The 21,405-nt window shown below is 40.5% G+C and overlaps 2 protein-coding genes across 3 annotated transcripts in view; both read left to right on the top strand.

Annotated features, from left to right (window-relative positions):
• The first annotated feature begins 984 nt into the window (after positions 1-984).
• Positions 985-9,047, top strand: LOC145486932 (uncharacterized). The gene is made up of 7 exons (XM_081465639.1): positions 985-1,878; positions 3,022-3,124; positions 4,886-5,019; positions 5,758-5,851; positions 6,426-6,529; positions 6,739-6,868; positions 8,885-9,047. Exons 1-7 carry the CDS (start codon positions 1,640-1,642, stop codon positions 8,972-8,974), a joined length of 894 nt encoding a protein of 297 aa, XP_081321765.1. The 5' UTR covers positions 985-1,639; the 3' UTR covers positions 8,975-9,047.
• An 892-nt stretch (positions 9,048-9,939) lies between these two features.
• The window catches only part of LOC145488726 (cation-dependent mannose-6-phosphate receptor-like), a 14,649-nt gene continuing 3,183 nt past the window's right edge, over positions 9,940-21,405 (top strand). Inside the window, exons 1-6 of one of the 2 annotated variants that reach the window (XM_081467650.1) lie at positions 9,940-12,279; positions 13,869-13,971; positions 14,861-14,994; positions 17,201-17,294; positions 17,852-17,940; positions 21,039-21,168. In XM_081467650.1, the coding sequence (XP_081323776.1) occupies positions 11,918-12,279; positions 13,869-13,971; positions 14,861-14,994; positions 17,201-17,294; positions 17,852-17,940; positions 21,039-21,168 (912 nt within the window). In that variant the 5' untranslated portion in view covers positions 9,940-11,917. Of the gene's footprint in view, positions 12,280-13,868; positions 13,972-14,860; positions 14,995-17,200; positions 17,295-17,851; positions 17,941-21,038 lie in introns of both variants that reach the window. The other variant, XM_081467648.1, reaches the window with a different exon arrangement.

The raw sequence follows: 21,405 nt of genomic DNA, 5'->3' as shown, positions 1-21,405 counted from the left end.
TCGTCCTCTGTTTATCAGGATGAACTAGGTTGACTTCATTGAAAGAAGTTCGCAATCAACTCTTGATAATCCACGATGAAGGTGTGTTAAACGATGACGAACTTCCACTCTTGTACGATTTAACTGAACCGGTCTAATGATCTCGACCAACCTTATGATTCCTTTGCTGATTTTAACTTCGATGGTTTGAAGACGACGATTGCCAGTCCGAATTTCGCTTCTGCAAACGCAACTTGCCCCTTCTCGCCGAGTTGCACAATGAAGTAAATGAACTTATTGTCAGCAGATGTTTAATCAGACTGGCGTGACAAATCAGTGTGCCGACTGATAAAGATCTAAGTAAACCACTGATCTTACGACAGAAAATGGAAACAGCTACACGAGTTTTAATGGTGTCTACCCTTTTAAATGTGTTAGAATTTCACCATAATGAGCCATTTGACATTTGAGTATTTCTTGAAAGGAAAAATTTCGATTGAAATTCGTGTAAGTTGTCTTTATTTACCTAAGCTTTCAAAAAGATATTTCACGGTACTCACATGTTCGCCGACTGGCTTGAGTTCGCTTCAGATTTCTCGACGTTTCTATATAAAATGAAATATCTCACATAACAAGAGAAAACAAGCATTAAAGTTCCTCGAAACTAGTAACACGGGTTATTTGGCGTTGACACAGCAGAGGAAACGAAAGCGAAAACTCACGTTTTCAGACAACGCGAAATGAGCTTCCCTCGCGTCGGGCCCGAACGCAGAACGTCAACCTGTTTCCCGCCAGTCATGCGCAGTGGACCTTTTGGCTTTTCTCTGATCTTACGGCGTTCCCGTCGCCGTCCGCGTTGTCGTTGCTTAAAGTCCCTAATGTCATACGAAGAACGTCCAGCACTTGTCCGCCATCTTGAAAAATACTCGCCGATCTCACCGATCGGAAAGAAATGCAATCGTTTTCGATTCCATTGCTCACTTACTGTATTAACTCTCTCAAGGCACGCCTCCTGTACTGAATTAAAAACTTGAGAAGGCTGTTATCTTACAAGACACGAGTAAGAAGAGTTAGCCCTCGATTCCATATAATTTTTGTAACGAAGCCTTTTCGTGTGATGCCTTCAAGCATGATGCCTTTTCCCTTGATGCCTTTTTGCGTGATTCCTTTAAGTGTGATGCTTTTTTGCGTAATGCCCTTCAGTCTGATGCCTTTTCGCATGATCTCTTAAAGCGTGATGCCTTTTCGCGTGATGCCCATCAGCATGATGCCTTTTCGCGTTATGCCTTTAAGCGTGATACCTTTTCGCGTGATGCCTTTTAGCGTGATGCCTTTTCGAGTGATGCCTTTCAGTGTGATGCCTTTTAGCGTGATGCATTTTAGTGTGATGCCTTTTTGTGTGATGCCTGTTTACGTAATGACTATTTGTAGAATCGGCTTGTTGCCATTCAGCTTTGAATTGATGCATGTACAATTTGGATGACTTGATATCAATTACAGAGTATTGAATTTTGTCATAGATATACCTCCACAGCGAACAGACTCTTCGGATGGCAAGCAAGAAGAAGAGGAAAGGGGCATAATCTTCCTACTTTCTATCGTCGTTCGAACTTGTTCGGGCTTAAAACACTCTGTCAAGGTTGCGTGATTTCCAAGGTTAATGTTTAATCTTTGGCTGGTACATGTCAAAGGAAGGCTTCGGTCCAGTGTGGGGGGGATCATGCAGTGCTTTGATGGGGAAAAATTACCTTCAAACGCGATGAAAGCTTTCCTACTTTCTTGTTTCCTGTTTGTGCACAGCGTTGCCGAGGTTTGCCAAAAGCTTGATCAATGCTCTTGCAAGAAAAACAGTGGACAAATTATCAGCTTGTGGGAAATCGATGGAGTGTCAAACCCAGCGTAAGTCTGTAACAATCTTTTAATGTTATCGGTTCACTGATGGCAGGTATATTTTGCAGGTTTTGCGACCTGTTTATTCGAAATGAAGTTGAATAAACCCCAATATAATGGGTTACCGCAAGCAACCTACGCTAATTTAGGCTAACCGTAGTGTTAGGTAGACTCTCTCACGGAATGTATGAAGTCGATTTTTCAACCTGCAGCCTGCAACCTGCACATTCACTGACAAATGTGTCTCATTGTTAAAGATGAAACTCGAGTTGAATCTTATCAAATAAATGATTGAGCCCTTGGTCTAAATTATATTATCTTTTCTGAGATTTGACATCGTAACTGTAATTTGAACGCACTGAGGTAATCACTGAATGCCAGCCGTTGATTTGTAACGCTTTCGGCGCCATGTTTTCACTTGCATCTTTCGAATTCGATGAATGCTAGCCGGGTTCTGGGAATTCGGTAATACATCGAACCACATCAAAACAAAAAGCCATAGTTCCCGCCGTCCTGTGTCCCGGTCGAGGCTCTGTTCTCGAGCACTTGGTGATATTTATATATTGATAATTAATAAATTTCACTCTGTACAGATTAATGTAACCAGGTATTCAAAGAAGAAAAACCCTTACCTCTCGATCATTTGTCCTGGTATTTATCATGCCGAAATGAATGCCAGGAGCACATTTCCTTGTAAATTTAGCAAGTTTGAAGTTCCATATTTTCATGTCTTTGCAACGAATTCTTATGAAACTTCGAATGTAATTTTACTAAATTCGGCATGACAAAATGATCCATGAAGATAGTTTTCTTTTTCCGAAAAATTGTTGACATTGCGTGACATCGTCAAAGTGGTCCATTGCGATTTCACTTTTGTCACGCTATACAGCTTTAATTTAAAAAGTGCTCATGTCCAGGGACTGGCATAGTGGAAATTGGCACTTCTGGAATTGTATATAAATACATTATAGTTAGTTTTTTTCTCGTGTGCGCAAAATCTGTTTCGGACTTTTAGGACTCGTACGTAAGTTCTATAATTGTCACTGTGTTTTAATTATTTCAATTAAAACACAGTGGCGATAATCTCTGTTTTGTTTTTGTTTTTTGTTTTCTTGTTTTTATTTTTTGTGTGTGTGTGTTTTTCTTTTTCAGTTTTAAAAATATAGTGACCACAAGTCCTCCAGGTACAAGGTTTTTGTTCGACTGGAATCCCTGCACAAAGTTTAACGAAGGTGATGGGTGCCAGGACGTGCTGGTGAGTAAATGAAACAACAAGTTCTCAAGAGTTCATTACCTGGTTCAGTGGCGGATCTAGGGGAGGGGCCCGAGAGCCCCCCCCCCCCCCCCCAACCTTATTTTGGATAAAAAAAGAAGAAGTCACAGAAAACCTTGCAGGGCAAGCAAAACAAAACCGATTTCCTGAGTTTAACAAAACGTTAGAAAACCATTACAAATCGCTCCAGAATGGTTAGAATCGTTAATTTAAAGTAAGCTAAGTCTATCTAAAAAAGGAAAAGTTACTGCAAAAAAGTTGAGAGTATTTCAGTAAAAACAGGACAATTCCAAATTTTAAAAGCATGCCTGTCACAATACAGTTGCCATCACAGGCGTCCAAAACTCACAATTCGAGGAATCGCTCAATGCACGCGCTTCGAGTGGGACGTGACGTGACAACCTAAAGTGCGCGGAGTTGTGTTACACTTTGGGCCGTTGAGAATTTCGGCGTTCTAAAAGGCATTGCAGGGAGTTTAAAACAACGAAGGATAAAAACGCGTAACGAAGTAAAATGTTACTTTTTTGAATAATGATAAAGAACATATACCCACCTTGCCTGGTTTATGTTGTCCGTTTGGCCTGCTTCATCGTTTTTTAGGTGTTTGTAGCAACTTTCTAAAGACCTAAATTTTATTTCGTTGCGCGTTTTTAGCCTTCGTTGTTTTAAACTCCTTACAATGCTATTTTGAGCGCTCAAATTGTCAACGGCTTAAAGGTGCTTTAGGTGGTCACGTCCCGCTCGATACGCGTACATAAATCATTAACATATTTGATCGTTTTCTCGAATCGTGAATTTGGGAAGCCTGTGTTGCCATGAGAACATCAAGTGCCTTGACCAATCACATATCATACATATCATGTTTCGAAATATATTTTAGGAAAAGTCAGTAAATCTGGAGCTCATTGCCTCAACGCCTTTAAACTTACAAGAGCGAAAGCCAGCCTGGTCTGAATAGGGTTATGGGCGCCTACAAATTTCCCTTTTTTTTTTGACAGTTCGCTATGGTACCCTGTTGCTACGAAGGTGATGATGGGGTTCACCAATGATTATGCATTGTTTAATAGCATTCTTTTACGATCAAAAGCTCCATCGAAGCGCTACTACCGTAAACTGTTGTAAGCCACCCTGGGGAATTACCATGAGTCCTTTAGACCCCATTTATATGGTCTCGGGTACCCGAGACAACCCTCCCCCCGAGTTACCCTGGCAGAGGTAACTTTTAGCATATCTCTTTGCAAGATTCCACCAACCGTTTACATTAGGATTGCGAACCCGTCTCGGGAAGCGAGACAATTCGGGTGGGTGAGTTGTCTCGCCTCGTCAAGTAAAGGGTAACCCTTGCAAGCGGGACAACTTTTCTTCATATAAACGCTTTGTCTCGCCTAACCGGGACAGCTCTCGGCGTGGCGAGTGTCACGTAATGCCTAGATTTAAGATTTAAGATTTAAAATAGAAATTCGTATCAAAGAAGTGAAACTTAACTCGGCAAAACCCACTGTGATCGAATGACCGAGGGAAACTCAGTGCAAAGAAAGAGGAATATTTGCATATTTGATGATTCAATAAGGATTATGAATAATCATGCAGGGTCAACTTTGACTCGGCCTACAGGGACTACGTTTTCACATATAAACGCTCGCTAAAGTTGCCTCGGGGAGAGAATTATCTCGGGTACCCGAGACCATATAACTGGGCCTTAAAGGCGTTCACTTGATGTATTTACCTTTTTCCTTTCTCAAGATATGCCAAACTGATCCCGATGTTGCTGGGCATACCAGCCCGTGTGCTGACTCTGTTGTTGACTTTAAAGTAGAGAACGATGGAACTACCACCATAAAGTATGAAGAATTAACTGATAAGTCTGGTTACAAAAGGTACTTCACAAGATTTGCCATACATTTTTGACCAACAACAAGACGAAATAACAATAGTATCCAAACTCCTACCAAATAATATATCTCAAAAATGTATCTGAATAATCCTGGCCTCACATCGTCACTGGTCGAAGTTATGTAATATGAATACTCTGCCGAAGCGTCGATTTAGACCGTGGTGGAAAGAGGGGTGGAAGAGGCGGCGGGCGGAAAGAAAATGCGAATTTGAGACGGCATTACAGCATTATATTGGCAGCCAGTGGGAAGAAAACACTAACTACTTATTAACCGAGAGTGACGTCTTTGCGTGAAAATCTTAAACCGAGACCTTGCGGTATGAGGACCTTGAGGAATATTTTGAACAAATTTGACTTAATTCAAGTTTATGGACTTTTCTGAAACAAGTTAAGGGTATGCGGCTTATGCAATTTAGCGCGACTTGGTCGAGCTGTGGCTCACAAACCTACTACTTGGAAGTTACCTGCCTGCCCACATGAAGCTCTCTTTTACATAAAAAAGTGTAGAGATGAACTAGTGTGCAGTAAACGTTGTCTAAATTGGGCAAATGCCATGGAAACGTGACGTTTCCATGGCAACTATATTTGGAAAAGTCAAAAAATCCAAGAGCAGATGTAAGAGAGCGACATCAGTTATTGACAACATGATAAGGAAAAATAACATCTATGTTTGTGCCAGCTCAAACATGTAGTGTAAGTTATGACTGTTTCACATCCTCAGGACGGTCAGTATCAACCTTAAGTGCGATGAAGGCCAATCTCCTGGAGACATAAGCGGTGTGAAAGAGGACTTCATACCTAAAGACTCAAAATATGTATGTCAGAGTTTCGTGAAATATTGCTAATAGTCTTAGTCAAAAGGCAAAAGAAGTGCATCAAGTCATTATCAGGTTTCAGAACCTCTCTACCCAAAGCGGTTTTGGAATACTTAGTGAATCATCTACATAACATTGAGAGAGGTGGAAATCTGGAGGTCCCTGGTTCAAATCCTCCGCCCTACCGCTATCTGGATTTGTTCTCGGTAGCCCCGAGTTCAACTCCTCGGCGGCGTTATGTAAATAGCCAACTGGTCAGCCTCCCACCAGTTGGGATTCCTAATAGTTTATGTTATATTTGAAATATTTGTTTATTTATTTACAGTGTCCTCAATTAGCACATTAGTGCTAAATACATCGACACTTAAATAAAGTGATTATTGTTATTATTAAACGCTTGTTGGCAAAACAGTGAAGAGTCAAAAGACTTGTGCCCAGAACTGTAACTGTTTTTCGACTTCTTTGTATTTGTTACTAATTTCAGTAGATTTGCTTTTCAAGAAATCCTTTCTTATTTATGATTCTGAAAGCTGTGATTTCAACCACTGCTCTCAAATTGTCTTCGTTATCGCAGAGAGCAACTCTTACATCCAGGTGCGCATGTGACGATGGCTGTCCTTATCCGGGGGAGACTGGTGGCAGTACCGGGCTAAGCACTGGAAGCATTCTATTGATAATGTAAGTGAAGCCTTATTGGTGATATCAGTATGTCTGTCACTCAGAGATAACAGGGTGTTACACACGTGTTCAACTAAAATAGGAGGTCAAAAGGCACATGAAATGTTTCCGATTTTCGTCGATCGTTATTTTTTTCGAATTATTTGAATGTCTCAGTTTTTAATGGTTTCAGCACATTTGGCCTTATTACAATTTCATTTTGTTTTCAGGTTTTTCGTATTGCTCATTGTTTATGTAATTGGTGGAATTTTAGTTAACAAGTTCAAAATGGGAGTTGAGAGCATGCCAGAGATGTGTCCTAATTACCAGTTTTGGGCTGGAATACCATCTCTTATCAAGGTAACTTATATAAAATGATATTAACAATAAAATAATACTAATTTAAACAGCTGATAAATAGAGGATAATACATGGGTGCGCGTATATACGGAATTTCTCTCCGAGTTTTCAACTTGATATCTCACGAGTGAGCGCATATAAAGTTGAACACGAGAAGAGAAATTACATACCTACAACCAGCCATGCATTATTTTGTGTTGTTTTGTTTATTATATAAGCATACTAATAACGACTTTTTTAAAGATTTTCCGAAGATTTCCGAACACTTTCCGAACACTTTCGGAAGAATACAAAAGCAAAAACCGACACAACGTAGGATGATTTTTTGAAGGGGTACTATATTTCGGCCGGCCAAACCAGCCTTCTTCAGGTACAATGGAATTACTAATTAGTAATCAATTACTTTTGCGTATTTCCGGTATTACATAAATATCGGTTACATAAAAACACCTACCAATGTAAAATTTTCCATTGTACCTGAAGAAGGCTGGTTTGGCCAGCCGAAATATAGTACACCTTCAAAAAATCATCCTGCGTTGTGTCGGTTTTTGCTTTTGTATTCTTCATTTCATATGTAAAGCCGATTAGATCACTATTGATCCAACGTATACCAGCAGGATCATCGTTCCGGTTGCTTGCTTAAACATTTTATAGTCACTCTCGGAAGATCTCCGAAGATTCTCCAAAAGTTGTCTGAAGGCCAGACAAAAGTCTCCGAACATTTTTCGAAAATTTCCAAAGATTACGGAATATTTCCGAAGATAACCGAAAATTTCCAAGTCAGAACCGGTAATGTTTCCATCATACAGCAACACATTTAAGTACTTTTTAAGGGATTATGTAACCATAGAAATGGTGATCTTTTCACTTGTGAAAATAACATGTTATTTTCATGTTGAAATAACATGTTATTTTTACATGTGAAGATATCATGTTTGCGCGCGAAAGTTCACCTGGTATTTCACTGGTGTTTATATAATAAAGCTATCTAAGTAACCTGTACATGTTAAAAAATAAAACTGATCATCGAATCCCTGATATCTTTTTATGAATTTCTGAAACACCGTCTGCTTAAATTTTTATCGTACCTAACCCTGGATAGGTTAGTTGTGGCCAAGAGAAAATGAGGGGACAGCTATCTGCGCCTTTATTTCCTCTTGGTGTGGCTAAAGATGCGAGTAAACCGAAACTCACGAAGAGTTTCCAAACGCTTTGGTGCCTTGTTGCTGTTATTCATAATTTATGAGTTATTGACCAAGCGTGAGGTCAAGATGGCTGGATATTGGCCGAGTCCTATTCCTGCGTGTTTATTGACGTCCATGAGCACCGCAATAAACGAGGCAGCGTAGCCGAGTGGTTTAGGGCGCTGGTGTTGTAATCCGGAGGTCTCGGGTTCGAGGCCTCCACCCTGCCCCTAGCGGGATTTGTTTCTCGGTAGTCCCGAGTTCAAATCCTCGGTCACGCTTTGTAAATAGCCAACTGGTCTGCCTCCTGCCAGTTGGGATTTTTAACTATGTTACGTTTATTTGAAATATTTGTTTCCTTTGTTTTAGTGGCATGCCGGTAAACTAGCTAAGCTTAGTGCTTGTATAGCTAAGTGCATGACCACTATAAAGAAGATTTAAATTTTCAATAAAAGGACGAGGTCAATTTCCAGCCATCTTGATCTATCAAGCTTTGTAATTGTCAATAATTGATTTATTACATGGCATTAAGAGGGTCATTTTCGAGCGGGAGGCAGCTGGTATAGGGGTAATTCGGAACGGGGAAGATTGCCCATTTTGCCTTTCAGTTAGCCAAACACAACGTAGAATTTGGGTTCATCTTGCCCGCTCGCGGGATAACAGTACTCAAAACGCAGGCCTTGGGCTTGTTCGAAATAGGAATGCACTGAAACGAGCATGTACCTCTAGGTGGTTCATCCATGAACTCTGGGTTGAAATAAGTTGTGAGGCTGTTTACATCTGTTACTGGTTGTCTGAGGAAACTTTTCCTTTTTATATTTCATTCTTCCAGGATGGAGTGGTGTTTTCGTGTAGCAGTGTTAAGTCTGCATGTTTGTCTCTCTATCGGAAGTGCAATAAAGACAGCTACGCCAAGGTTTAGTCCAGTAATTCAATGATCAAGCCATCAAGGTTGGCAGGAGACATGCCAGCCACGAAGACACAATTACAATTGATTGCATAGTCTCGACCTTTGATATCTTGACAATCATCAGGGTTTAAATTATATTTAAACTGACACCATAGGCCACCAAAGATACTTGATAAGACGTATTAGTGGTACTAACCGTTCAACACGTGAAATATATCAATAAATTTAAAATTGAATTAGGGCCAAAAATGCTTAAATGCGCATTCGCACATTCGTAACAACAATATTTCTAAGCCATCTTTTACATTTTTTTAAGAAAGATAAAAGAAGAAGAAGATGAAACCTGTGCAAACATGTATAAAAAAATGAATTATTGTAGAACATACATGTAGTGACAAAGTTTTAGATTCAAATCATGAAAATATAGGAACATGTATGTTTGATTCATCCTCGGTCATCCAATGGGCGGTTCCATTCACTTTTGGGGTTTTCAAAATTTCTCGTTGCCCGCATGCCCACTCCCTGTGATATTTTTTGGGATGTTTAGAAGTTTCCGAGATATTTAAAAAATATTGAAATATTTAGAGAATTTAGTGATATTTAGCACTATTCATAGCTTTTTTGGCGGAGCCCTGTGTTTTCTTCGCTATTTTCTTAAAGCAATACATCAGTTCAATATCACTAACAACCCAGTTCAGCGATTTCCCACGTCATATCCCACTTCATATCACTGCAAGCACTAAAGCTACAATTTTCCAAAATGGCGGATGCTGGTAACATCGATTGCCCGAATCTTCTTTCTCTGCTCCTTTTACTACTGCAAGAAAATTTTGAAACTTTTTGCCTAAGTGATTCAAAATCGGTTCATTTTAAAAACAAAAACGATGGACATTTAAAGAGTTTTTCAACATATTTAGGAGACTTTTTGTGATATTTAGACATTTTTTGAGAACTTCCGGAGAGGTATTTTGGCGGTTTTACGTGATATTTGTGGAAAGGTCAAACCCTGTGACACTGATGAAGACCTCACAGTTGTCGCTAGACCAAGTCTAGCCGTACCCAGTCCCATGAGGAAAAACGGCTACACGCAAGGTAAGTAGCCTGCGTAGCTAGCGGTTTGGGTGAGTTTTTGTGGCGTGGAGCTGCGAAACCGAGCAGAGAAGCCGCGAGGAAAATGGTGACGAGAGAGAGGGAGAAACCGGCCCTTGCGGCTTCGCTACTTGTTCCGCGCCACAAAATCCCACCAAAACCGCTAGGCTCAGGGTGAGTTTTTATTGAAGATTTCTTAAAACCACGCACCCAGTTCAATGGCGTGACATTCAATAGCGATGTTTCTTGCTGTGGAGTCATTTTCGATCACGTGTCACTCTTGCGTGATCTGCTTGGTGATTGGGAAACTGGCAAGAGAGGTTGCGAACGGGTACGGTCGAATTCTCAGGTCGTTCAAAATTTTAAATTTTTACTTCGTCGCAACATAATCAATACAAATCAAAAGTGGAAAGAGGATATCAAATTCAGTGACGTAGCCGAGTTTCAGAATGAAATCTAGCTTAAAGGTCACCTGATCAGTAAAGGGACCGTCGTTGATTGACCTTGCACGTTTATGAACGTTCACCACATGCTTCAGCAAAGGTATCAGTGGCGTCACGAGTACTGCAACGCGATTTCCCTTTCCTGGTTGGCAAAAAGCCACGACAACATAAAGGGAAATATATGAAGATCGATTGTTGCTTCATTTCTACTAAGATTTCATTTTGAAACTTGGCCAAAACACTCGCATCGATTAGTTTTCGATCAAGTGAAAATAAGAGTTTCAAACGTCTGCCCCTTGGACTGTTTATACTTATACAGCACGTTACGATCGAAAATCTGTTGTTTCAGAGCTGTCTTGTGAACTGTGTGAAGCACCTTAACGGATTTCGGATTTTATTTCGAATACATGTAATACAACAATGCTTCACTGAAAATTCGTGTTAGAAATTCAACCTCAAGTAAAGATTTCACTTGCTTTTAAACTCTTTCTGCCAGCCATACGCTTGGGTGATTTTGTCGCACGCGATCGAAGAGTTTGTATCATCGCTATATCGTTCTTTTGACACCTCGTTGCAATATCCGGTATCGCGGACAGGCTCGTGAATCAAAGTTGTGACCCATTTCTGAACATTCTGTTAACTGCATTCTGCCGATTTACCCCCCTCCCCTCCCCTCCGGAGGGGACTCTCATATAAAAAAGACGGGGGTGCTCGTAGGAAATTTGGAAGGAGCCCCTAAGAGGTACCAAAATCCTGTTTTGTGGGCGTGGCTTGAAATTTTCTTCACTCTTTAAAGGTACCAATCTTAGAACGACACATTATCTCCTGTCATATTATTATTATTATTCGGCTCAATAACCTAGAAGTTTAAAGCAAAAGCTCTTGCTTTGGACCTTATGAGGCTGACCACACTAAGAGGTACCAAACCCGCTTTTGTAACCCCTGAAAGGTACGACGGGCACCCCCGTCCTATTTTGGGAGTCCTCCCGGGTGATTTAACTAAGTCAAAAAAAAAAAGAAAGAAACACGGTATCACGGTTTCAGAGCGGAAAAAACGTACTGCTCAGCTTTCGATCTGCGTATACCTAACCGTACTTGCGGGCTCAAGCAATGGGGGAAAGAACGGGGGACTGAATTAATAAGGCACGCGAGGATGTCGCTTGGTTAATGTCTTTATGCAAGCATGAATATTTTTCCGGCATTCCGCCAGCCTGCTGAGAGGCTCTCTTGTTTATATATTCAGTAGTATACTTATATGGATGCAATATTTAAAGATTGTTTGTTAAGCAAATGTGTCTCTGCATCGAAGACAGATTTCCGCGGGGAAATAAAGGGTTCGGAAACCTTCTTCACGTTAATTTTGGCCGGAAAAAAATGATTCCCTACGAAAGCAATACACCAGCTTTCCATTAGTGACGTTAAAATGTTGTTGGGAAATCATATAAAGTTCGTAACTATTTTTGTTAACACGATAGACGAAATTCACGCCATTTTTTTCAAGCTTGGGATAGGCGCGGTGCCAAAAATCTGGCATTCTGCTCTGAATATCGCACTCCGGAAGCCAGGTAACCAACAGCCTTTGCCTTGCGTGACGTTTTGTTTGTTCGATATGGGGAGAACGAATTTCAACACATGGAGAGCTTTCCTCGTTGTTTGGATTCTGTTCGCGTTTAAGTTCTTCGACACTCACGCCGAGATTTGTGAAAAGATTGACGAATGTTCGTGCAGAAAAAGCAATGGAAAGGTCATCAGCTTGAGGCAAATCGACGGAGGTACAACACCAGCGTGAGTACCTTTGTTTCCATTTTCACCGATAACTTTATTTTATGAGCTTGAATTCGCCTATTGCGATCGGATCGATTACGTGTCGTGACCAGCAGATTTGGTATATTAGAAGGACCTCTTTTTATTGCAGTCCTCAGTGGGATATAAGCTTCGTTGTCTTGTTGTCAAACAATGCACCGAAATCAGTTGTTTCAAAATAGCACCTCCTGTTCCAAAGTCGAAATGTTAACTCTCCGAAATGGCAGACTGTCCGCATTGGACCCTATCGTCAATTTATGGCAACCATTCCGAAAGGAGTGAGTAGCGACCCTCCGAAGTGGCGATACAATTTCAAAGTTGAAAGGGCGACTTTCCGGAAACAACGAGACTTTGAATGTATTAACCTGAATTATAAAGATAAATGGAAATAGCGAAGGAGGTATTCTCCTGATATCTGCGTGATGAAAAGCAGTGAACAAGAAACTGACCTTGGGCGAAATTGAAACTGTTGAGACAGGATTCTTTTCTTGTCTGTTTGTTTATATTGTTGTGGTCTATACTATTCCCTATTGATTTGAGTGACACAACCGAGCTCACAGTCACGCAAGTAATTTCTGTTATCCTCTGCCTCCCCTTAGGTTTCGTTGTAAGACATATCCTGCAGCCCAAATCTAAATAAGCCATTTCCGAGTTACGAGTCTTCGTGTGAAACCATTCATATGAAAACGATTTCACCTGCGGGTCCATATCAAACTCCTTTTGCACGAAGATCCACGAAGACTCGCTTTGAAAGATAGGCACAAGCGAATTTAGAAATGGTCTATAGATTGCGTTGAATAGATAGCTTTTGGTTTGCTCTACAAGATGACATAGTTCACTTTGTCAAGACGAGATTTGGCTTAATTTGAATGTCAAAACTGATGTGGTTGCTATGACAATGTCATTGGACGTATTTTTCGAATAGTCAACTCGTGGACCTGACATTGTCAAACGTCCTTGGAGAGACAGTCGACAAGTTAAAATCTCGGGTGAATGAACAGCTACCGAAATTTCAGCATCACATACTAAATCCTCATTCAAAGAAAACCTCTGAGAGGGTCGGGTGTAATTTACCCCTCCCCCCCTTTTGAGAGTGTTGTCGCCTGATTTGTTCTAAGTACTTAATTTGTTCTAAGTTCTAAGTACTTGTTTCTATGAGCAACGGATTTTTGAATGGTGTTTGAATTTACTTAACAACCTTTGATTAAACTGTGTCCGCAGGATTTCGAAAATTAATTCTCGCTAATTGCTAAAATGTGGCTTTCTCGTTAAGTGAGAATGGGGCTTAGCCTAAAGACAGGTAGTTAGCTCAGTTGTCGTTCTAAGCTGCAAACCGAGAGATACTGAGGGAAAAAGGATAGCAGCAGTGCAGTTGTAATTAAAAAGACGATACTGGAACGGTTTTTTGTTTTGCAATTTCTGTTGAAAACCGAAAGGTCCAGGCAACTAGATAGTATTTCTAATATCATGCGTCAAAGTACGTCAAAACACGTTAGTCATTTTATTAGCTTTTTTTTAGCTTCTTTTATTTAGTTATTTAGTTATTTCCTATTTGCTGTGTTTATTTACAGTTTTATAAATGTTAAGGACGCAACTCCCTCACAGACTATGATAGATTACGCCTGGAATCCCTGCACAAAGTTTAATCTGGGTACTGGCTGCGAAAATGCGCTGGTGAGTATATGAAACAAATAAAACAAATTAAATCAATTTTGTCAGCAAGCGCTTGAAAGCTTTCTCCAGGACCAATGTATGGAATGTAATTCGCAAAGTGCAGGTTATGGAGTGGATTCCCTAGCTTGCTTAATGTGTACGATCAGGGGCAAAATCGAGTGTTACTAGTATGCGAGCCATCCTCCGAGAGCCAGGGGCTGCAAGTCGGGACGATGCTATATTTAAGGGCGACGAGATAGTTTCGAGCGAAGGTTTACTTCAGGAGCGGGAGAGGACCTCTCCCGCTCTTAATGTAAACTTTAGCCGGAAACTATCGCGTCGCCCTTAAATATCGCATCGTTACGACTAGCAGTCCCTGGGTCTCCAAGGATGCATGCAAGCCAGCAAGGCATGCGAGGCATGCGAGGCAGGATCCCTAACAAAAAGGCTAGCCACAAGCTAACCAACCTAAGTAAGGCGAACCAGAGTGCTATTTAGGTTAAAAGGAGTGTTATGTAGCCTTACCAGCTAACCAGCAAGCGAGCCATGCGGGCCAATAATCCTCACTGGCTAACCGCAAGCTAACTAAGGAAACCCGTTTTATAGCGGGGAGCGGGAAGCTATTAATTTTAAGCTAGGCAGGCTGTTTAGGCTAACCGGAATGGCTCGCATGACTCGCTGGCTTGCACTTTTTGCAGAGTCTCTGCAGACCCGCCAGAATCCCCAAATTTTTCTTGTTCGAGGACCGGCGCCCCTTCTCTAAAATCGTGGATTTGCCCTTCAGTGACATAGGAGATGCAGGCAGACTTAAAAGCTAGGTTTTATAGCACTTTTCCTTTTTTAAGGAGAATCCTCCAAAGTTACAATTTTTGTAACTTTTATCTTGTTTGCTTTGTTTATTTTCTCTAAGATGTGTCAAGAAGATACAGCTACCCATGAACGCTACACATGTGCCTCCACTGTAGCTAACTTTAACGTAGATAAAGATGGAACTACCTACATAATTTACCAGAGTGTTCTCTTCGGAACTAAAGGTTACGAAAGGTTTGTGTCATTAATTTCTGCTTCTAATTTTTTTTTTTTTTCTTTTCTCATAGGATACAAATAGTTCTTGTTGTCATTGTTATTGTCGTTGTTGCCTGTTTAGCATTTATCCGCGCATTGCTCATCATTTAAGGTTGTCCACTGGTTGAATTTCGGTGGTAAAACATTGGATGGACTCTTACAACAATAATTTTCTAACCAGGGTAAAGTCCGTTGTAGTGTACCAGGTTAAAAAGTCTTTTGTTTTTTTTTTTGTTTACAAAATCCGTCAGGATTTTCAAACGTATGTTAGCTTTTTTTTTTTAATTGCATTGAGACAGGATAGCTTCTAGTGTTATCTTGAAATAAAGAGCCAAATATTGAACTTTATTTAAAACACAATAATGATCGTTTTTCGCCACTGAAAGCTGTCGGAGAGGTCGATGTTGCATACGTATATTGTTTGAGCAAGGGCGTGGAATATGATGTTCCTAAAAACAGCGATCTGTACGGGTCCGCAAATGATCCCAGGACCGCAAATGATCCCGGACCGCAAATGATCCCCAAATTGGACCGCAAATGATCCCGGACCGGAAATGATCCCCATATTGGACCGCAAATGATCCCGATCAAAAAATAAGGAATGGCATGGATTTATATCAGAGGAAGGTGACAACATGTACAAGAATTATGAACTAAAAAACATGTTTTATCATTTTACAAAAAAATATTCCACAGCTGCTGTGTTGTTCTTCGAAGAGTACAGATCGTTTTCACTGTCACGCAATAAAAGAAAATGATAAATCGAAAACCAAACAATGGAAAAAGCTAAGAAATTGTGATGTACGCTATAGAAGATAACTAAATAAGACACTTCTCCAAGTTTTAGGCCTGTGCGTTTCCCCAAACTTCAGATATTCGTCGTAAATGTTTCCCAGAAATTTACAGAGCCCAGCAAGAAAACGCCATGTTGCTGTACATCCCTGGTACACCAATATGGCGGCCGGAATATAGTGTAAACTTCTGGAACTTACTTTGGCTTTCTAGGCGACTGATGATCAGTACTAAACAAAAAAGCATTTACATAAGCACTTTTCCTAATGCTCTAACTTCTAAAAAAGGCTCAAAATCATGAGATAAGTGTATATTTTTCAACAAACTCGATCGTAGCCTTGTGTCACGCAACCTCCATAACCCTGAAATTCAAAATGCTGTGGAGTCCGAACGAAACACGCTAATTGTAAACAGATATAAATATACCGCCTCTTATGCCTGATGAGGATAAAAACACGTCACGTGAAGACGATCTATTGAATTAGAAGTCTTAGAAAAACACATACTTGTAAACATTCTCGAAATCCCGGTGGCGATAGTATCAAACAGCTAATTGTCAAAACGAAGCGCAAGCCTTGGCCTTGCTTGGTCATGAAACTGAACTTCATAACTATAGCTTGGAATTTTGGTTTCTCAGAATAATCAAGTAGTCATTTCGGATGAATTAAAGCTAAAATACGACCAAGGAAAAGTTACAAAATAAATTTGTTCAAATTTCCAGTGCTACATACTAGGTGTTTTACAGAGTGATGAAGCGTTGTAGGCTTGTGGGTCTACTCAGGTGACAGCATCTTCTGTAATAGTTGCTTCATGGTTAGATTTTAGTTTAAAACTTTAGACGAGTGGCGTTAATGGTTGATAAAATGTGATTTAACTATAACACCGAAATATCAATGTTTAACAAAGGAGGATATGTTGCACTGATCATAATTTTACTGAGAATTGCAAAGAAATGCAAGCCAAGTCGTGTTTTGATGATTGAGTGGTGATATTCACAACATCGTAGTTAGCAACAAAAGTTAGTCGAAAGTATGAAAAAAAGAGCAAGTTGTAAGCCAGTATAATTATAAGATGGCTTTAATAAAAACATCGGTATTTACCTACGCCAATTCCCTATCCACACCATCCCACCATCCATGCCATTCCATATTTTTTGATCGGGATCATTTGCGGTCCAATATGGGGATCATTTCCGGTCCGGGATCATTTGAGGTCCAATTTGGGGATCATTTGCGGTCGGGAATCATTTGCGGTCCTGGGATCATTTGCGGACCCGTACAGATCAACTATAATCCAAATTCATCTGAAGTGTATTTTCGGTTTTCAGTTGCATAACAGACTTCTGTACGATTAAGGTAACTGTGGTAAGGAATATACTTTTCTTTTCCCACAGGCGCTTGCAAATTGGTCTTAAATGCAATGAGAGCAAATTTCCTGGAGAAGTAACCAGTGTGTTGGAGGACCTCGTAGCCAGCGTTTCAGACTTTGTATGTAGCCTGTGCAATACTTAGCTTAAAGCTCCCTTTTGAGCTGTAAACTTATTATCCTGCCGGCTCGTTCGTTACATCACAGTGTAACTCGTTCGTTCGTTCGTGTAACTCGTTCGTTACATCACAGTGGGTACAACTCACGAAGTAAAAACGAATCCCTGGCTGAAAGAGAAACTAATAACCTTTTGACTTCTCATCAAGCGTTTCACAAAGACGATCGTTTTGAAAGGACGTTTTGAAAACCTGCTTGGAAGAAACGGTTGATTGAAGATCCCACAGCCTGGGGTGTGTTCATTTGCACGCAAAACTGGGTCAGTATGGAAGTGAAGGAGGGAGAGAAGCGCAATAATAAAGAATAATCCACCCGGGATCGAAACCCCTACGTTTTTTGTACACAATGTTTGACCTGAAAGATAACCCTACCATACCGTGCACCTTCCCCGAAAAACGGCACTTCTTTCGCATACTTGGAACCTTTAAAAAGAAACTACTAAAACGACTTAGGTGCCTTTGCCTTTGTTTATTTCAATTTGTTCAATTTTGTTCTTTGCTAGAGCACAACTTTTACATCCAAGTGCGCATGTGATGATGGTTGTCCGTTAGATTCGGGTGGGCTGAGCGCTGGAAGTATTTTGTTAATAGTGTAAGTACCATTGTCAACTTGATGGAATGTACCTGTGCGTAACATTTCTTGACACAATATGTAGACAATGGCAATAATAGTGAGCGAGATGCAATTTGGCTTGAAAGAAGTTTGGCCTCAATGTAATTCTGGGGTAAGGTAACACTGTTGTAAGTGATTAGTGAAACTGCTGTTGTTATGGTCGGGAATTGAAGCGCAACGTCCCCAGCAAGGGTGGCCACATTAAGATAGACATTGTGGTATGAAGGATGGGTTAATGTTTTGACGTGTTAGGATGTTAACCGCACTCGCCAATAAGAGAGGTACCAAGGAGTCTAATCCCTTCCAAAGATTTAACGTTTGGTTCTTCACCAAGGTACAGTTTCTGCTTAGGGCTTAAACTTTATTTAGCTCTCGAAGTCAATGAACCGAGCTAAATACCTTAACCGCTAACAGACTTGCTTGGGTTCTAGATCTTGGGCTATGTGATCTGAAAAGAGCTCCGGGCCGGTTAAACTCAAATGCAAGCCAGAACATGGCGATCAGACAAAACAATAATGACGAACCGACGAACATGACAACAGAAGATAGTTTCTATACGAAAACCGTCTACTGATGTCCCAGCCTAGGTCATCGAAAACACACAAACATGACAATCGTGAGAATCATTGTTAAAAGCTAGCCCATGGACAAAACGAGTAGTGAGACATAGAGCCTATACAAGATAGGCGTTTGGACTATCTACCATACATCCAAAGATGGTTGAATGATCAACACAATACAGACTAAAAGTCATACATTAACTAGTAAATAACTTAATCCTCTCATCACAAGTATCACTACGTGTAGAGCTGGTTAGCTTGTTGTTGCGTGAACTTAATCTCGTTCCCAGATCTCTTGTGGACGAAGCCGAAGGCGAGATCTGGCCAAATCCGATTTGCACCACGTGATCGGCTGTCAGGAATGTGACAGGCGAGGCAAGAGCGCATGCCCAAAATAAATTCCCAAAATGGCGGAACAGAAAGACTCAGAAGACTGACTCAGGCGCGTAGAATTTATAGGTTAAGCAACGTTGCAGTATTTTTATGTTAGCTTAGGGCCAGGCAGAGAATTAGAGTTTGTTTTGCGGGTTAAAGTTAGCTAGCAAATATTGTTAGCAGCATCCTTGCTCGTCGCTGTGGACGTTGCCCATGGACATGGCGGACATGTCAAACATTGAATTTGACCGCGCATTGAAGTTTTCCTTAACTGAACGCGGAACACCTGATTTAAAGTTAAAAAACTAAACAGCTAGAGGCTTTAAGAGCAGTGGTGCAGCAAAAGGGAGATGTGCTAGCCGTCCTGCCAACAGGATATGGCAAGTCTTTAATATATCAACTTCTGCCGAGTATGTTTAACTTTTTTGGTATGGTGGAAAGTAATGCTCGATTGTAATTATTGTCACCATTGACCGCTTTGATGATGGACCAAGTTGAGAAAATTAAGAAGCAAGGACAGTTAGTAGCAATTATCCGGCTAAATGTTCTGAAGCGGACAAAGAGACGGGGATCGAAGTCCAAGGTGATTCTGTGGAAAATGTGTTGTGCGAACGTGTTAGCATCGTGTTTGCCCATCCGGAAGTACTTATCAGTAGTAAGAAATGCAGAGAAATGTTGTTATCTGATGTTTATTAAAAAAACGTAGTCCGTGTTGTGGCTGACGAAGCTCACTGCATCGTGGATTCGTGAGTAATTGCCATTCAGTCATTTTGTGTTATGTAGAAATTTTATAAATTATTTTGTTCATTATTTCACATTTTATTAGTTAATAATAATAATAATAATAATAATAATAATAATAATTGTCGCGGCTAATCGCCGTCGCAAAGTACAGCAAGGACGCAGCTCAACAAGGTCGAACCGAAAGCATACATTGGCGCCTCTGGCAGCCGCTATACGGTCCATGTGTGACCTTGGAGCACAGCTTACAGCCAGCTGGAATCAGCTGTATGTTGGTTTTTGCTGAGGGGGGAAAACCGGAGAACCCGGAGAAAAACCCTCGAAGCAGAGAAGAGAACCAACACAAACTCAGCCCACTTATGGCGTCGGGTCCGGGAATCGAACCCGGGCCACATTGGTGGGAGGCGAGTGCTCTCACCACTGCGCCATCCCTGCTCCCCTGTTAAGTTAATTGAAGTTCCACATCAGCCTCACTGGCTGCTAATCTTTGTAACCTGCATTACTAAATAAAATGATGAGGATGAAACTTTTATTGCACCTCGCCTCTCTCTGGTCTGAAATATTCAATATGTAAAGATGTTAAAGCAGTTGTCAATTTTATTGTCTTGAATTAATAGAGAAAAAGTATAGACTGTGACTTTTTGTTTCAGTTTTAGTGTTTTGATCTCGATGTTGACAATATGTGATTTAATACATATTAGGGCTACATGTACAGGTATATTGTCCTAAGGTGGCGTCAAACACATAACCATGATTGCTTTCTACAAGTAATACATATCACATTGCTGCAATATACTCTAAAAAATAATTTCAGTTTGATTGTTAAACAATCACAGGCTGTGAACTACTTATGTAAATCTAGGAACATTTTGCCACAAAAACTACTTCCAGGAAGAAAAGAAAAATCTCCTATTTCTTGTGTTTTCCAGAATATATATTACCTTTCTTCATGATCAATATATCAACAGATATTTGTTGCAGTTGTCTGTTGCAGAAACTTATAGAAAACACAGTTTTAAGCATGCAAATTATTTCAATGTGTCTTCTAATTACAAAAATGAACAAATTTTTGCAGAACACCTGCACACCCCTGACTGCGCCATATTTGTAACATTGACACATTCAAGTTTGTCGCGGAAAACCGCGTAAATGTTCAAAGAAGGGATTGGACAGGAATCAAATTGAGCAGCCAATCAAGAAAAAGAAATTTTCTTACTTGGCCAGATCTCGCCTTCGGCTTCGTCCACAAGAGATCTGGGAACGAGATTAGCGTGAACTTTGTTGACCCTACATAGAAAATAAAGAACAATCAATTGTGCTGTTTGTTTTTGTGCCTATTGGATCTGTTTTGTTTTTAATAGTCCTTTATCTCATTGCATTTTTTTTTTTCATTGTTTTCAGGTTTTTCGTATTGCTCACTGTTTATGTAATTGGTGGAGTTTTAATTAACAAGTACAAGTTTGGAGTTCAGAGCATGCCGGAGATGTGTCCTAATTACCAGTTTTGGGCTGGAGTACCATCTCTTATCAAGGTAGAATATGCTGCACAGTGCCATTATGCGTGCTACAGAATCAAACCCAAGAAGTCAAAGTCCCGTTCTCCCCCGACACCCTACCCTATTCAGTACTAAGGGCAGGCCCCGGGGGAGCGACTCCCATAAAAAAAGGACGGGGTTGCTCGTTGTACCTTTTAGGGGTTCAAAAACGGGTTTGGTACCTCTTAGGGTATTCAGCCTCAAAAAGGTTCACAGCGCAAGCTTTTGTGCTAC

The sequence above is a fragment of the Orbicella franksi genome, chromosome 5 (genome assembly GCF_964199315.1).
Source record: "Orbicella franksi chromosome 5, jaOrbFran1.1, whole genome shotgun sequence".
Classification (NCBI taxonomy): domain Eukaryota; kingdom Metazoa; phylum Cnidaria; class Anthozoa; order Scleractinia; family Merulinidae; genus Orbicella; species Orbicella franksi.
This window is presented reverse-complemented; position numbering and strand designations above follow the sequence as displayed.